General features: G+C 39.1%; 1 protein-coding gene across 1 annotated transcript in view; it reads left to right on the top strand.

Moving 5' to 3' along the window:
• The window catches only part of VPS35L (VPS35 endosomal protein sorting factor like), a 149365-nt gene that overhangs the window by 88319 nt on the left and 48348 nt on the right, over positions 1-12698 (top strand). The window contains exons 19-22 of the mRNA XM_053556248.1: positions 2249-2329; positions 7048-7110; positions 8623-8708; positions 10075-10155. Of these exons, the coding sequence (XP_053412223.1) occupies positions 2249-2329; positions 7048-7110; positions 8623-8708; positions 10075-10155 (311 nt within the window). The remainder of the gene's footprint in view (positions 1-2248; positions 2330-7047; positions 7111-8622; positions 8709-10074; positions 10156-12698) is intronic.

The following is a 12698-nucleotide window of genomic DNA, read 5'->3' as shown; positions in this document are numbered from 1 at the left end:
CCTAAGCAAACAGAGATGCTTCTTTCACTAGGCACAGATTAGAGCCAGAGTTTGGGGAATACCAGGCTTGTCAAAGAGCAAACACGTTAGAAGTAGATGGGAATGTGTTTGTATGCCATTGCCAGTTGCTTTTTTAAATCATTTTTGAAAAACTGAAGTATAGCATTGTTATGGTCTGAATGTTTGTGTCCCCCTAAAATTCATACACTGAAATTTAATCCCTAGTGCAATAATATCAAAACCTTTGGGAGGCGATTAGTGGGGTTAGTGCCCTTATAAAAGAGACCCAAAGAGGCTTGTTGGCCCTTTCCACCATGTGAGGACATGGCAGGAAGGCGCTATCTATGAGGAATGGGCTCTTACCAGATATCGACTCTGCCAGTCCCTTGATCTTGGACTTCTCAGCCTCTAGGATAGTGAAAAAATAAATTTCTGTTTATAAGCTACTCAATTTATGGTATTTTGTTATAACATCCAGAGCAGACTAAGATAAGCATATGAAAAAAAATGCAGATGTTGGGCGGCGCCTGTGGCTCAGTCAGTAAGGCGCCGGCCCCATATACCGAGGGTGGCGGGTTCAAACCCGGCCCCGGCTGAACTGCAACCAAAAAATAGCTGGGCGTTGTGGCGGGCGCCTGTAGTCCCAGCTACTCGGGAGGCTGAAGCAAGAGAATCACTTAAGCCCAGGAGTTGGAGGTTGCTGTGAGCTGTGTGATGCCACAGCACTCTACCGAGGGCCATAAAGTGAGATTCTGTCTCTACAAAAAAAAAAAATGCAGATGTTGTGAGTTTGCTGCTCAATGTATTTTCATAAAGTACACCCATGTAGTTACTATCCAGAGCAAGAAGTAGGAAATAATTTACCCCCAGCACTCCCCAGCACTAGTCACACCCACAGCCTTTAGAGAGTTGAAGATAACCCCCATCCTGGTCTTTAACACCAGAAATTGGTTTTGTCTCATTTCGAGCATTACCTAAATGTTGGTCCATTGATGTTTTTTTTTTCTTTTTGCAGAGAGACATACTTTATTATATTTTTAAATTGTTGAGTGCATTCACAAGGCAGAAAAAAACAAGCTTGTGCAGGGTGCTTCAAGCTGGGTGAAGCAGACTTAGGCATTCACAGCAATGAAAGCTCAGCACTATCAGAACAGACTTCTGCAGCTGCAGGCCCTATTTTTATTTTACATTTTATCATGGAAATTTTTAACATACGCTCTTCCTTGTTTCCATCACCCGGAAATTATCTACTTGTGATAAATCTTGTTTCATTTATATCCTTACAACTTCCCTGCACCCCTGGAATATTTTGAAACACATCTTAAACATCCAATCACTTCTGCCAGTATTTCAGCACATCTGTAAAATACAAGGATTCCCTTTTTGAAACAAAATCTGAATACATTATTTTAACTTAAAAAGTTAATAATTCTTCGGTATCATCAAATAGTCAGTATTCCAGTTTCCCCAATTGTCTTTTAATTCTTTTAGTTTATTTGTTCACATCAGGATTAGAATAAGTTATTAATATATACATTGCTGTGGACTTCTTAGGGTACTTTTGATCTGTAAGTTTTCTCTCAGTCGCTTTCTTTCCCTGTTTCTCGCCCCCCCTTCCCTATAATTTGTTTTTTGAAAAAATTGGGTCTCTTGTTCTGTTGAGTTTCCAAGACTGGGTTTTGTGGATTGCACCCTAGTGATGATGTTTAGCCTGTCTTTCTGCCTGCAGTTATTTTCTGTAAATCAGCACTTTGCTCTAGAGACTTGAAAACCATCCCTCTAGTGAGCCATACAGAAATAGGCCCTGGGCTGGGTTGGCCTGAGGTCACTGCTGATGTACATGGCAAAACTGAACAGTGAGCAGTTAGATCAGGTGGCTTATGGGGATGAGACTGTGCTTCCCACACAATGTCTCACTGCTTTCCCTGCAGGTGCCTAAGGGAGGCACCTGGGTTGGGTGGGCAGGATGTGGCATGGCCAATTTCACCACAGCTCAGAGAGAACAGGCATGATGTAAGGCCTCATGACCTTGGAGAACAGTGTTTAGTCCTGACTTTGTGCAAGGCTATAGAACTAGACCAAGTTGTATGGGTGGGATTTCCCTCCTTCTGTTATTTTTAGCAGAATATTTGAAACCTTTTCCTGGAAGAAGTGTGATATATTCTGAATATCTTAATTCTTTCCCTGATGAAAATGGTCACTGATTTCCATTTAGTAGGATATAGGTTGATTTCCTTTCCCTGTTTAGAAACGAGAGGTGAATACGGTTTTGGCTGATGTCATCAAGCACATGACTCCAGATAGAGCATTTGAAGATTCCTACCCTCAGGTAACGGATTTGCATTTCTCATTTCAACAGTGTTAAGGATTTTGTTCTGTTGAATTAAATAGTTGTGTTTGAATCATAGCTGTGCCATATCCTAGCCATGTGCCCTTTGATCAGTTACTTAACCTTGTTGTGCCTCAGTTTTCTCACCTGTAAAATGGGGATAATGATAGTCTTATCCTAAGAATTGTTGTGAGGCTTAAAGAGATGTGATATGGGAAGCCCTCATACAGTTGCTTCACACCTGGAGAAGCAGGAGCATTGATGTCACCTGTAAGTAGGATACCTATGTTTTGGCTGGGCACAGTGGCTCATGCCTATAATCCCAGCACTCTGGGAGGCTGAGGCAGATGGATTGCTCAAGCTTAGGAGTTCAAGAGCAGCCTGAACAAGAGTGACACCCCATCTCTACTAAAAATAGAAAAAAACTAGCCAGGTATGGTGGCTTATGCCTGTAGTCCCAGCAACTCGGGAGGCTGAAGCAAGAGGATCAATTGAACCCAGGAGTTTGAAGTTGCTGTGATCTACGGTGACACCACAGCACTCTACCCAGGGCGACAGAGTGAGGCTCAAACTCAAAAAAATAAATAAAAAATGTCTATATTAGTTAAATTAACTTTTTTTTTCTTTTTTTTTTTATTTGGAAATAAATTTAAGCTTATTGGGAAGTAGAAAAGAATAGCTCATAGAACTCCTATTTTCGGGCAGCACCTGTGGCTCAAAGGAGTAGGGCGCTGGCCCCATATGCTGAAGGTGGCAGGTTCAAACCCAGCCCTGGCCAAAAACTGCAAATAAATAAATAAATAAATAAAATAAAATAAAATAAAATATTAAAAAAAAAAAGAACTCCTATTTTCTTTACCCAGATTCACTACCTATTAACACACACAATCATATGTGTTACTACATGCATGTGTGCACATACATGTATATATGTTAATTTTTTCTGAATTATTTGAGAATAACTTTATACATCATGCCACATCTTTGTTTCTAAAGAGTTCAGTGAGTATTTCCATAGAACAAGGACATTCTCCTACATAACCTTAATTCCATTATCAACTTTAAGGAATTTAACATTATGTTAAATTATGTCAAGTATCCCATGATTCACACTCTAAGTTTTGTCAGCTGACTCAGTGTTCTTTATGGCAGGGCTTTTCCCCATCAGTTGTAGAATCCAGCTTGGGATCACTCTCTATAAAGTAAGTCTAGACCGAGGTGAGATTTTTATTTAACAACGTGATGTTCCAGAACTATTGCCTGATACTGCTTTTGAACTGTACTTGGTGTAAGGCAGTTAGATATATATTTTTGTAAGAATTTTAGAGTTTTTATCTTTTGCTAATTTAAGAATTTTTCACCATTTGCTCATTAAAATGGTTCATCATTACAATTTACTGGGCAGCTACTGACTACCTGGCCTTTCTCTAAGTGTGATAGAAACAAGCCATGGTTCACGCATGGCACCTGGTGCATAGTAAATAAATATCACTGAATGAGTAAAACTTACAGATGAGATGGGTCATTTCCTGGGGCTTGTCAAGACTTCACATGAAAACTAGTATGCATTAGAACTTTTGCTGAAGAAAATAATGCCTTGACTACTAGGGTCCCAGTTAGTTGAAAACTTCAAAGAACAAAACAATTTTAAAGCAGTCTGTTTCAAGAGAGAGTAATTATATTGTATTAATTTGGTCCTATCCAAGCACAACTTTTTAAAAGACGCCTTGGGGGTGGTGCCTGTGGCTCAAAGGGGTAGGGCACCAGCCCCATATGCCAGAGGTGACGGGTTCAAACCCAGCCCTGGCCAAAAACCGCAAAAAATAAAATAAAATAAAAGACACCTTGGAGCCAGCCAGCCCTCAAGACAGCCATCCAAATCGGCAGAGAGCTTCTTGCCTGGAAGGAATTGTGTCTATGGAGAACTGGCTTACTCTAGGTTAGAGACAGGAAAGTATAAAGTGAGTGTGGAATGAACACACACAAATGCATATGTATGTATTTTTTTTTTTTTTTGTACCAGAATGTAAGGAAGTGATTGAAAAACTAATGGGGGTGGGGGGGAGAAAAAAAAAGAAAAACTAATGGGGACCTATGGAAAGGGTACAGGATCAGCTGGAAGGGGCTCTCATGGGCTTCTGCTTTGAGCATCAAAAAAAATTGGGACAATAATGGATTGTAACCCATTGAATAAAATAGGAATCCATGAATCCATCCGTATGAGGAATAGATACATAGATGAGGGGATTGATTGAGAAGTGCAGAAGGGGCTGGGCACCTGTAGCTCACTCTGTGCACCAGGGGTGGCGGGTTTGAACCCAGCCCAGGCCTGCTTAACCAGAAAAAAGAGAGAGAGAGAGAGAAATGGAAGAAATGGTAGAGTTGGAAATCACCATTGTGCAGCCATCACTGTAAAGACAAGGATTGTCTGCATTCAGACACAATCATTAGCACATGTTAAACCTGGGAAGAAGAGTTTAGCATGCGTTGATGAGGAGAGAGATTCTTTTGAGACCTGTGCATATCTTAAAGGGTCTTCCTATTGAGTAGGTGTTAATTGCAAAGGGGTAAGTAGTGACAATACAGCAGAGAAGCTGAACCATCCTCAACCAGCTAGCAGTGAGAGCAGGTGGCCAACGGGTATCTGGAGATGTGGTACCCTAAGAAAGACATAGCATTCTAGTCAGTAATGTACAAGCTGAATCTCAGCACAAGAGAACATCAGGCATGCCCAAATTGGGGAGACTTACATAATTTTTCAAAAATCTCATTGACACAAGTAACAGAGACAGGCTAGTAAACTGTTCTGAGTTAATACAGATTAAAAAGACAAGAAAGCAGAATGCAATGTGTGATCCCAAACTGGTCCTACACAGAAGAGAGGAAAAATAATGCTATTAAGGACTTACTGAGACACCTGATAAGATTGGAAATGCATGATAGATCAGATCAAAGTGTTTTCATTATGTCAGTGTTAACTTTCCTAAACTCGGTAACAGCAAAGTGGAAATGTCAGAAAATGTAATTATTAGGATAGAAAATGAAGTATTAATGGGCATGGGACATGATTCCTGCAGTCTCATGTGGTTCAGGGACAAAAATATTAGGGTAAAGCATATATGGGAGTTCTCTTACTATTTGAGCTTTTCAGTAAGTGTGAAAATTATTTAAAAAAAAAAGTAAAAACATATAACACATGTTAAAAATGTCTTTGTTTATAAATTCTATCATTGGATGGATAGATGAGGGGATAAAGCAAATGTAGCAACATGCCAGCTTTTTCAGAATCGAAGAAGTGAGTAAACAGGGGTTTCTTGTGTAATTCTTTCAGTTATCTCTATGTTTCAGCATTTTTAAATTGAAAAAATATAGTTTATGTGTAACTATGCTTAAATATTAAAATGTGTTCTTGTTTTAAAGGGATTAGTTGCTTGTGTTCAGACAGGACGGCAGTCTCATAATGCTCCCCCTACAGCATTGTTCACCATGAAGTTTTGAAGTCCTTTATTAGTCTTTTGCTTAACTCACCTATTAAGCTGCCTACTTATGAAACGGGCTTATACATCTTCATACTCTTTGTTACTAGAACATGAGAGATTTGCTTTGGAAATGATTTGAACAGCAATTTTTTAATATAAACAAAGTGTCAGTAAATTTTCTTGCCAGCAACTAGAGGCAGGGAGTTGTATTTTTTTTTTTTTTTAGAAGTAACACTTTCTTGCTTCTCGTGGACCAAAGCCCTGTCCGTTTCGTCAGCCCTGTGCATCTCAGGATGAGGAGTGGTAAACATCAGTACCTGGGCATTTGTGAGACAGACCTCACAGATTGTGCCACTGTCCTCAGGAAATGCAGTAACCTTTGACCCAGACAGCAAACTGTTCAAATCTTCTCCACTGAAGTAGTCAAGAAACTACTCATTGTGACATAGAGTCCCAAGGAGTTAGAATAAGGATTGACAAACTGTGGCCCATAGGCCACCTGTAGCCGGCCACCTGCTTTTGGGAATAAAGTTTTGTTGGCACACAGCCACACCTATTCATGTACATGTTGGAGTTGAGTAGTTGTGATGGACTGTAGGCCCTATATAGGAAAAGTTTGCCCACTCGTCTAATAATAACAATAGCTGAATAGTTAATGGAGAATTTTCTAAGGGCAGGCACCACAGTCAGCACTGTATATGAACCATCCCATTGAAGTCTCATAGGTATTGCTTCAATCTTTATTTTACAGATGGAAGAAGGTAACACTGACGCACAGCTCCTTCCCCAAGACTACAGAGTAGGATGGACAGAGTAAATGGGCAAACTCAGACTGAGAAAGGGCCTAACCTAACCCCAATTCCCCATTCCTTGAACAAGCCAGGCTTATTTTATTTTATTTTATTTTTTAAGACAGAGTCTCAAGTTGTCACCCTCGGTAGAATGCTGTGGTGTCGTAGCTCACAGCAACCTCCAACTTGGGCTCAAGTGATCCTCTTGCCTCAGTTTCTCTATTTTTAGTAGAGATGGGGTCTTGCTATTACTCAGGCTGGTCTCAAACTCGTGAGCTCAAGCAATCCACCCGCCTCAGCCCCCCAGAGTGCTAGGATTACAGGCATGAGCCACTGCTCCTGGCCCAGGCTTACCTTATTATAAACTATAATTGTAAATTATGAAAGACAACTACCTTTTTTAAAAATTCCAAGCTTTATTAAATAACCTGTGTTTTTTGTTTTACAGCTTCAGTTAATAATTAAGAAAGTTATTGCCCACTTCCATGACTTCTCAGTTCTTTTCTCAGTGGTAAGTAGCATTTCTTAATTGTCAGAGGTAAGAGGTTCTCATGATACCCCAGGCCTGGAGAAGTACTTAACGGTTCCTTTTTGAAGTAGTTAGGTCCAAGCATCTTAAGTCTTTATGTCCCAATAACTTAAGCAGCATTTGGAATAAATAATACACATAAACTGAAAGAAAAATGCTATTTCTTTTTCATTCGTTTCTTAGTCATGGGATGTGTGCATCTGTTGGTTATTGTACAGTGTCTCAAACCTTAGAATCGTATTGGGAATCCTCGTTTCTTCTTCCATGTTGATTTTCACTGGGTACTTGCTTTTTATCACACAATTTAATGTTGAAACTGAAATTCATCGAGCTAGTAGTTGTCTTAGTAATCTGACAGAGTTGAGATTTCCTGTGACTCCCTCAACAACTTACAGTATCCTGTGGCATCTCTTTGAGTTTGCTGCAGTGCCCTAGGCAAGTAGGAATCTAGGCTGTTCTCCATATAGTAGCATCCTCTGTTAACTTCTGTCCTCTAGGATCCATTCATGTGTACTCCCAGGATTGAAAGGTTTTGTGTTTCATAATAGAGGCTAAGTACACACAGGGCTGGCACTTCACATGCGTTGCTTCATGTCATTTTCACACCACCGGTGGGAAGTAGGGTTGTTGTTATCAGTAGTGGCTTTTTATCCATAGGGGTATGTTCAAAGACCTTCAACAGAAGCCTGAAACCATGGACAGTACCAAACCCTACAGATACTGTGTTTTTTCCTATACCTACATACCTGTGATAAAGCTTAATTTATAAATTGGTCACAGTAAGAGATTGACAATAATAACTGATAATAAAATAGAGCACTTGTTAATATAATAATATGTGGGCATCATTACTGATAAGCTTTGTGGCCCTTATTGAGTGAAATACAGGTTACTTAAACATAAGCACTGCAATACCTGGAATTTTCTATTTAATATTTCTGGATGACAGTTGATCAGGGGTAACACAAAAGCAAAACTGTGGATATGGGGAAACTGCTGTACTTCCACTTTACAGATGAGAAAACTGATGCTGGTAGAGGTAGAGTAACTTGCACAGGGTCTCACAGTCACTGACAGCGGGGTCAGATGTCAGAGCCAGGCAGTCAGGTCTCAAGGTCACTCTTTGACCAGCTCTGCTCTGACTCTCCTGTCTCTGCTCATTAACACAATCACATAAAGGCTCAAGTCTGCCTTGCATTTTGCAACTTAGAAAAGCTTATGGTCACCTACAGGCGGCCTAGATAGTTTGCCAAAATATTAACTGGTTTTGGCACCAATCCCTTGGATACATATATAAGTTGTTTTAATAATCATAGTTTTAAAAAAACCCAATTGGATCTTCTCCCTGCTTTCAGGGGAGTCTTTGTCTGACCTGCCTCAGACAGGTGAACATCTCTTCTCCTTTTTTTGACTTCTAAAGAAAAAGTGACCCATAGATTCCTTCCTTACAGTGACGTATGTCAATTGCATGTAGAGTGCTTTCTTTATTTTTAGGAAAAATTTCTGCCATTTCTGGACATGTTCCAAAAGGAGAGCGTGCGGGTGGAGGTTTGCAAATGCATCATGGAAGCCTTTATCAAGTGAGTGCAACATGGTGTGATCAGAAGCCTTGATTCTCAATGCCTTTGTGAAACTTGCTGAGAAGAAATCAATTCATGCACTTTGAGGCTTAGCGCCGTGTACATTATTTCATACCAAAACCACCAGTGCAAGGAAACCCACATTAGAAGTAGCAGTCATGAGAGAAGTATATACTTAGAGCTTAAGCAGACAGACTAGCAGGTAATAGTATGAGCCTGACCAAAAGCTATTTTTTTCTCTGATATGTCTTTGGAAAGAGCAGTCTTCTGATGAACTGCCTCCAGAGTAACATTTTACAGAATAAAAATAAAGGCATACTTATGAAAGCACCAGTACTAGAAAGGTTTACATTTTCGGTTGACTAAATTTGTGATCAGTTTTCAAATTTACTCCCTTTTATTCTGTTTTACTAAGTCTGTGTTTCCCAAAACTTCCCTACTGCTAGTGGTATATGAAATAATTTTAAGGGAGTATGTGGAGAAAAGATTTTTTTTTTTTTTTTATTGTTGGGGATCATTGAGGGTACAATAAGCCAGGTTACACTGATGGAGAAAAGATTTTTAAAGTTATTTATTGATTTTAAATTTATTAGATAATATGTAACTATTTAATGTGATTTCGTGTATGGTATTTTTTTTAGGACAAGATAAAGTAAAAAGCTACCATTGTTTTAAATATGAAGTATATAGATATGGTTCAGTTTGGAAAATTGAGTTTAGTATTGCTCACATGTTTTAAGCTTTTCTTGTCATCTTTCTAAAAGATTAATTCCTTGCTAAAGATTAATATTCTTCAATTCACAATTAACATGCTTAGAAGAAATACACCTACCTACTTTACCTATAGCTACTCTGGTTTCTTTTCAGATCAATAAATCTTTCGCCTTTTACTACTTTACCTATAGAAAGATTTGTTATGAGAGTTTATCCCTGCTACAGAGGAACCTTATTTAAAACAAACAAACAAATAAATAAAAAGAATTTATCATTTCACATTATTTGAAAAGCCAAATTAATAGTTTTGCCTGGCACTTAACTCAGTTACAGACAGGCTGTAGATAGCTTCAGATGGTTCAAGAAATGTTAAGAAAACAGGTTTGCCCTTTATCTGACTTAGGAAAGGGAGCAGTTTTATGATGATTTTGCAATTAGGAGTTACAGTCTGTGTGGAAGAGCAAACTGGTTATTTAAAGAAGAATTATGAGAAACCCAGAACATCACCCATTGCTGGTGAACTAGGCTGGGTGAAATGGCAGCCGGATAATTTGCTGCTTCTGAAATGTGTACGGTGGATGAGAACTAAATCTATGCTTGCATTGCTGTCAATGGACAGAGCTTTGACCATTACCTTTAAATGTCTTCTTAGGCATCAGCAGGAGCCCACCAAGGACCCCGTCATTTTGAATGCCCTTTTGCACGTTTGCAAGACCATGCATGACTCTGTGAAGTAAGCTTTGCTTAAGGCTGAAATGTAACATGGATTGGGTTTTAATACCATCTGATAGTACGTTAGGGAATGACTTCTCTAAGCTGCCACTGTGAATAATATTACTTTATTGGGTCCATCGAAATTCTTTCTAATGAAGACATTCCAGCCCAGGGTAGGAGGGAGGCTGAGGGTAACCTTTTTGAGAAAATGAGATGGCAGATGGTTTTACAATGGAATTTCTGTTGCGGGGAGAAAGCCTGGTTTCATTCAAGTGAACTCAAACTCTATGTCTCCTGGAGATTTCTGAGAATAGCAGATAGTGTAATAATGAGTTCACTCATCCAGTAACATAGCCTTTTAATTTTATCTAATTATTAGCCAGTTATTTGAAATGCAAATGCATTGTTTGCATTTCTTACATGAAGGACTTTGCTCAGCATACTTGAGGCTCAGACCTGTCCACAGGCCTTACCTTTCAAAAGTTGAATTATGCTTCCTTTGCTTTCTAATTTTTTTTAAACGTGTTTTCATTTGAAACTATGACTATGCTTAAGGCAATTCTTGCTTATTTGTGGCTGAAATTTTAGTTCCCCCCAAAATTTTAAACACAGCAGCTTGAATTATTGGAAAATATTACAAGAATGAAGAAAATTGTTTTGGAATTTAGCCAACAACAAGATGAATTATAGGTGAGGTGTGGTGTCTCACACCTGTAATCCTGGCACTCTGGGAGGCTGAGGTGGGTGGATTGCCTGAGCTCAGGAATTTGAGACCAGCCTGAGGAAGACACCATCTCTAAAAAAAATAGCCAGGTGTTAATGGTGGGTATCTATAGTCCCAGCAACTTGTGAGGCCGAGGCAAGAGAATCATTTAAGTTCAAGAGTTTGAGGTTGCTGTGAGCTGTGACAGTACAGCATTTTACTGAGGTTAACAAAGTGAGACTCTGTCTAAAAAAAAAAACAAGATGAATTATATTATTTCTTTTTTTTTCTTCTTTTTTTACTCTCTTAATTTTAGAATCTTTATGTCCATGACTTTTTGTGCTTTCAAATTCATGGGTAGTTATAAAAATCAAAGTATTGAGACTTTATATAGTAAATGGAACTCGTAGATGTTAGTTGGACAAAAATAGAAATAAAGACACAGAAACATTCAGAAAGGCACTTATATTCATAGGACGTTGGGTTTGGGGCTTAAGTAAAATAGAAGGTTTATTTCTCTCTTCTTCAAAGTATGAGTGAGTAGAGAGACCAGAGGTGGGGTAGGGTAACTCTTTTCAGATATCATCCAGGGACCCGGGTTCCTTCTATCTTGTTGCTCTGTTCTCCCATTGGGGTGTTGCTCTTGTCTTCCTGCTGGAAGCTGACCTACTTTAACCGTGTCCATGTTCCAGCCTGTAGGCATTGGAGAACACCAGGTTTCTTTTAGGGACAACACTTGGAAGGCTCTGATATCGCTTGTTTTCATATTTCGTTGTTCAGAACTGTCTTATAGCTATGCCTAACTAGGACAGAGGCTGAGAGTGCTGTCTTTTAAGAACTAAGGGATTGTCTTGGTGCTCATAGCTCAGTGGTTAGGGCACCAGCCATATGCACTGGGGCTGGCAGATTTGAACCTGGCCTGGGCCTGCTAAACAACAATGACAACTACAACAAAAAAATAGCCAGGCGTTGTGGCGGGCGCCTCTAGTACCAGCTACTTGGGAGGCTGAGGCAAGAGAATTGCTTAAGCCCAAGAGTTTGAGGTTGCTGTGAGCTGTGACACTACGGCACTCTACTGAGGGCAACATAGTAAAACACTGTCTCAAAAAAAAAAAAAAAAGAAAGAACTAAGGGGTCATTGAATGTTGAAGTACAGTGAGAAATCTTTGCCAAAACTTATTTTCCCTTAGAACAAACCAACAAAAAGCTTGATTCCTATTTTCTCTGGGCTCTTAAAATTTTTTGAGAATAAATTTGAGGAACTACACTAGAACCTTCATAGCTGATCCCTTCTGTACATTTACCACCTCCTTAAGTTGACCTAATTTTCATAGACCAGACATGGACAATATGTAACATCAGGACAGTAGGCCAAGTTGCTTATGTTGACCAGTTTGTTCCACTCCCTTGGGTGGTCAACTTACAGAAGTTCTACTGTATATAGGCCTTCACGTATATAATCAAAACTGTAAGGATTCAACATTTTCTTATTTGTACTTGTGTGAGTTTCCTATTAAACTATAGCAACTGAGATCTGTGATTTACTTTAAGGTACATCTGAAAAATAAGATGGGTTGTTGGACGGCAAGGGGAACAGAAAATTCTATGATAAAGCAAGTATTGTAAAATGGTAATGGTAGGATCTTGATGATGGGTGTATGGATGTTTGCTGGAAAGTTCTTTCAACTTTGCTGTATGTTGGAAATTTTTTATAATTTGTTGAACAAAATTTTTCTGAAAGGTAGAATTAGATCTTGCTCCCCAAATTCCAAGGAAGAGAAAGTTTATCTTTTATTTTCCTGTTAATAAGTATATCTTGAGAATAGCATCTTTGAGGGAGGTGAGAAATACATTGAAAT

The sequence above is a fragment of the Nycticebus coucang genome, chromosome 12 (assembly GCF_027406575.1).
Source record: "Nycticebus coucang isolate mNycCou1 chromosome 12, mNycCou1.pri, whole genome shotgun sequence".
In the NCBI taxonomy this organism is placed as follows: domain Eukaryota; kingdom Metazoa; phylum Chordata; class Mammalia; order Primates; family Lorisidae; genus Nycticebus; species Nycticebus coucang.
Note: the sequence above shows the minus strand (reverse complement) of the source record. Positions and strands in the feature narration are given on the sequence as shown.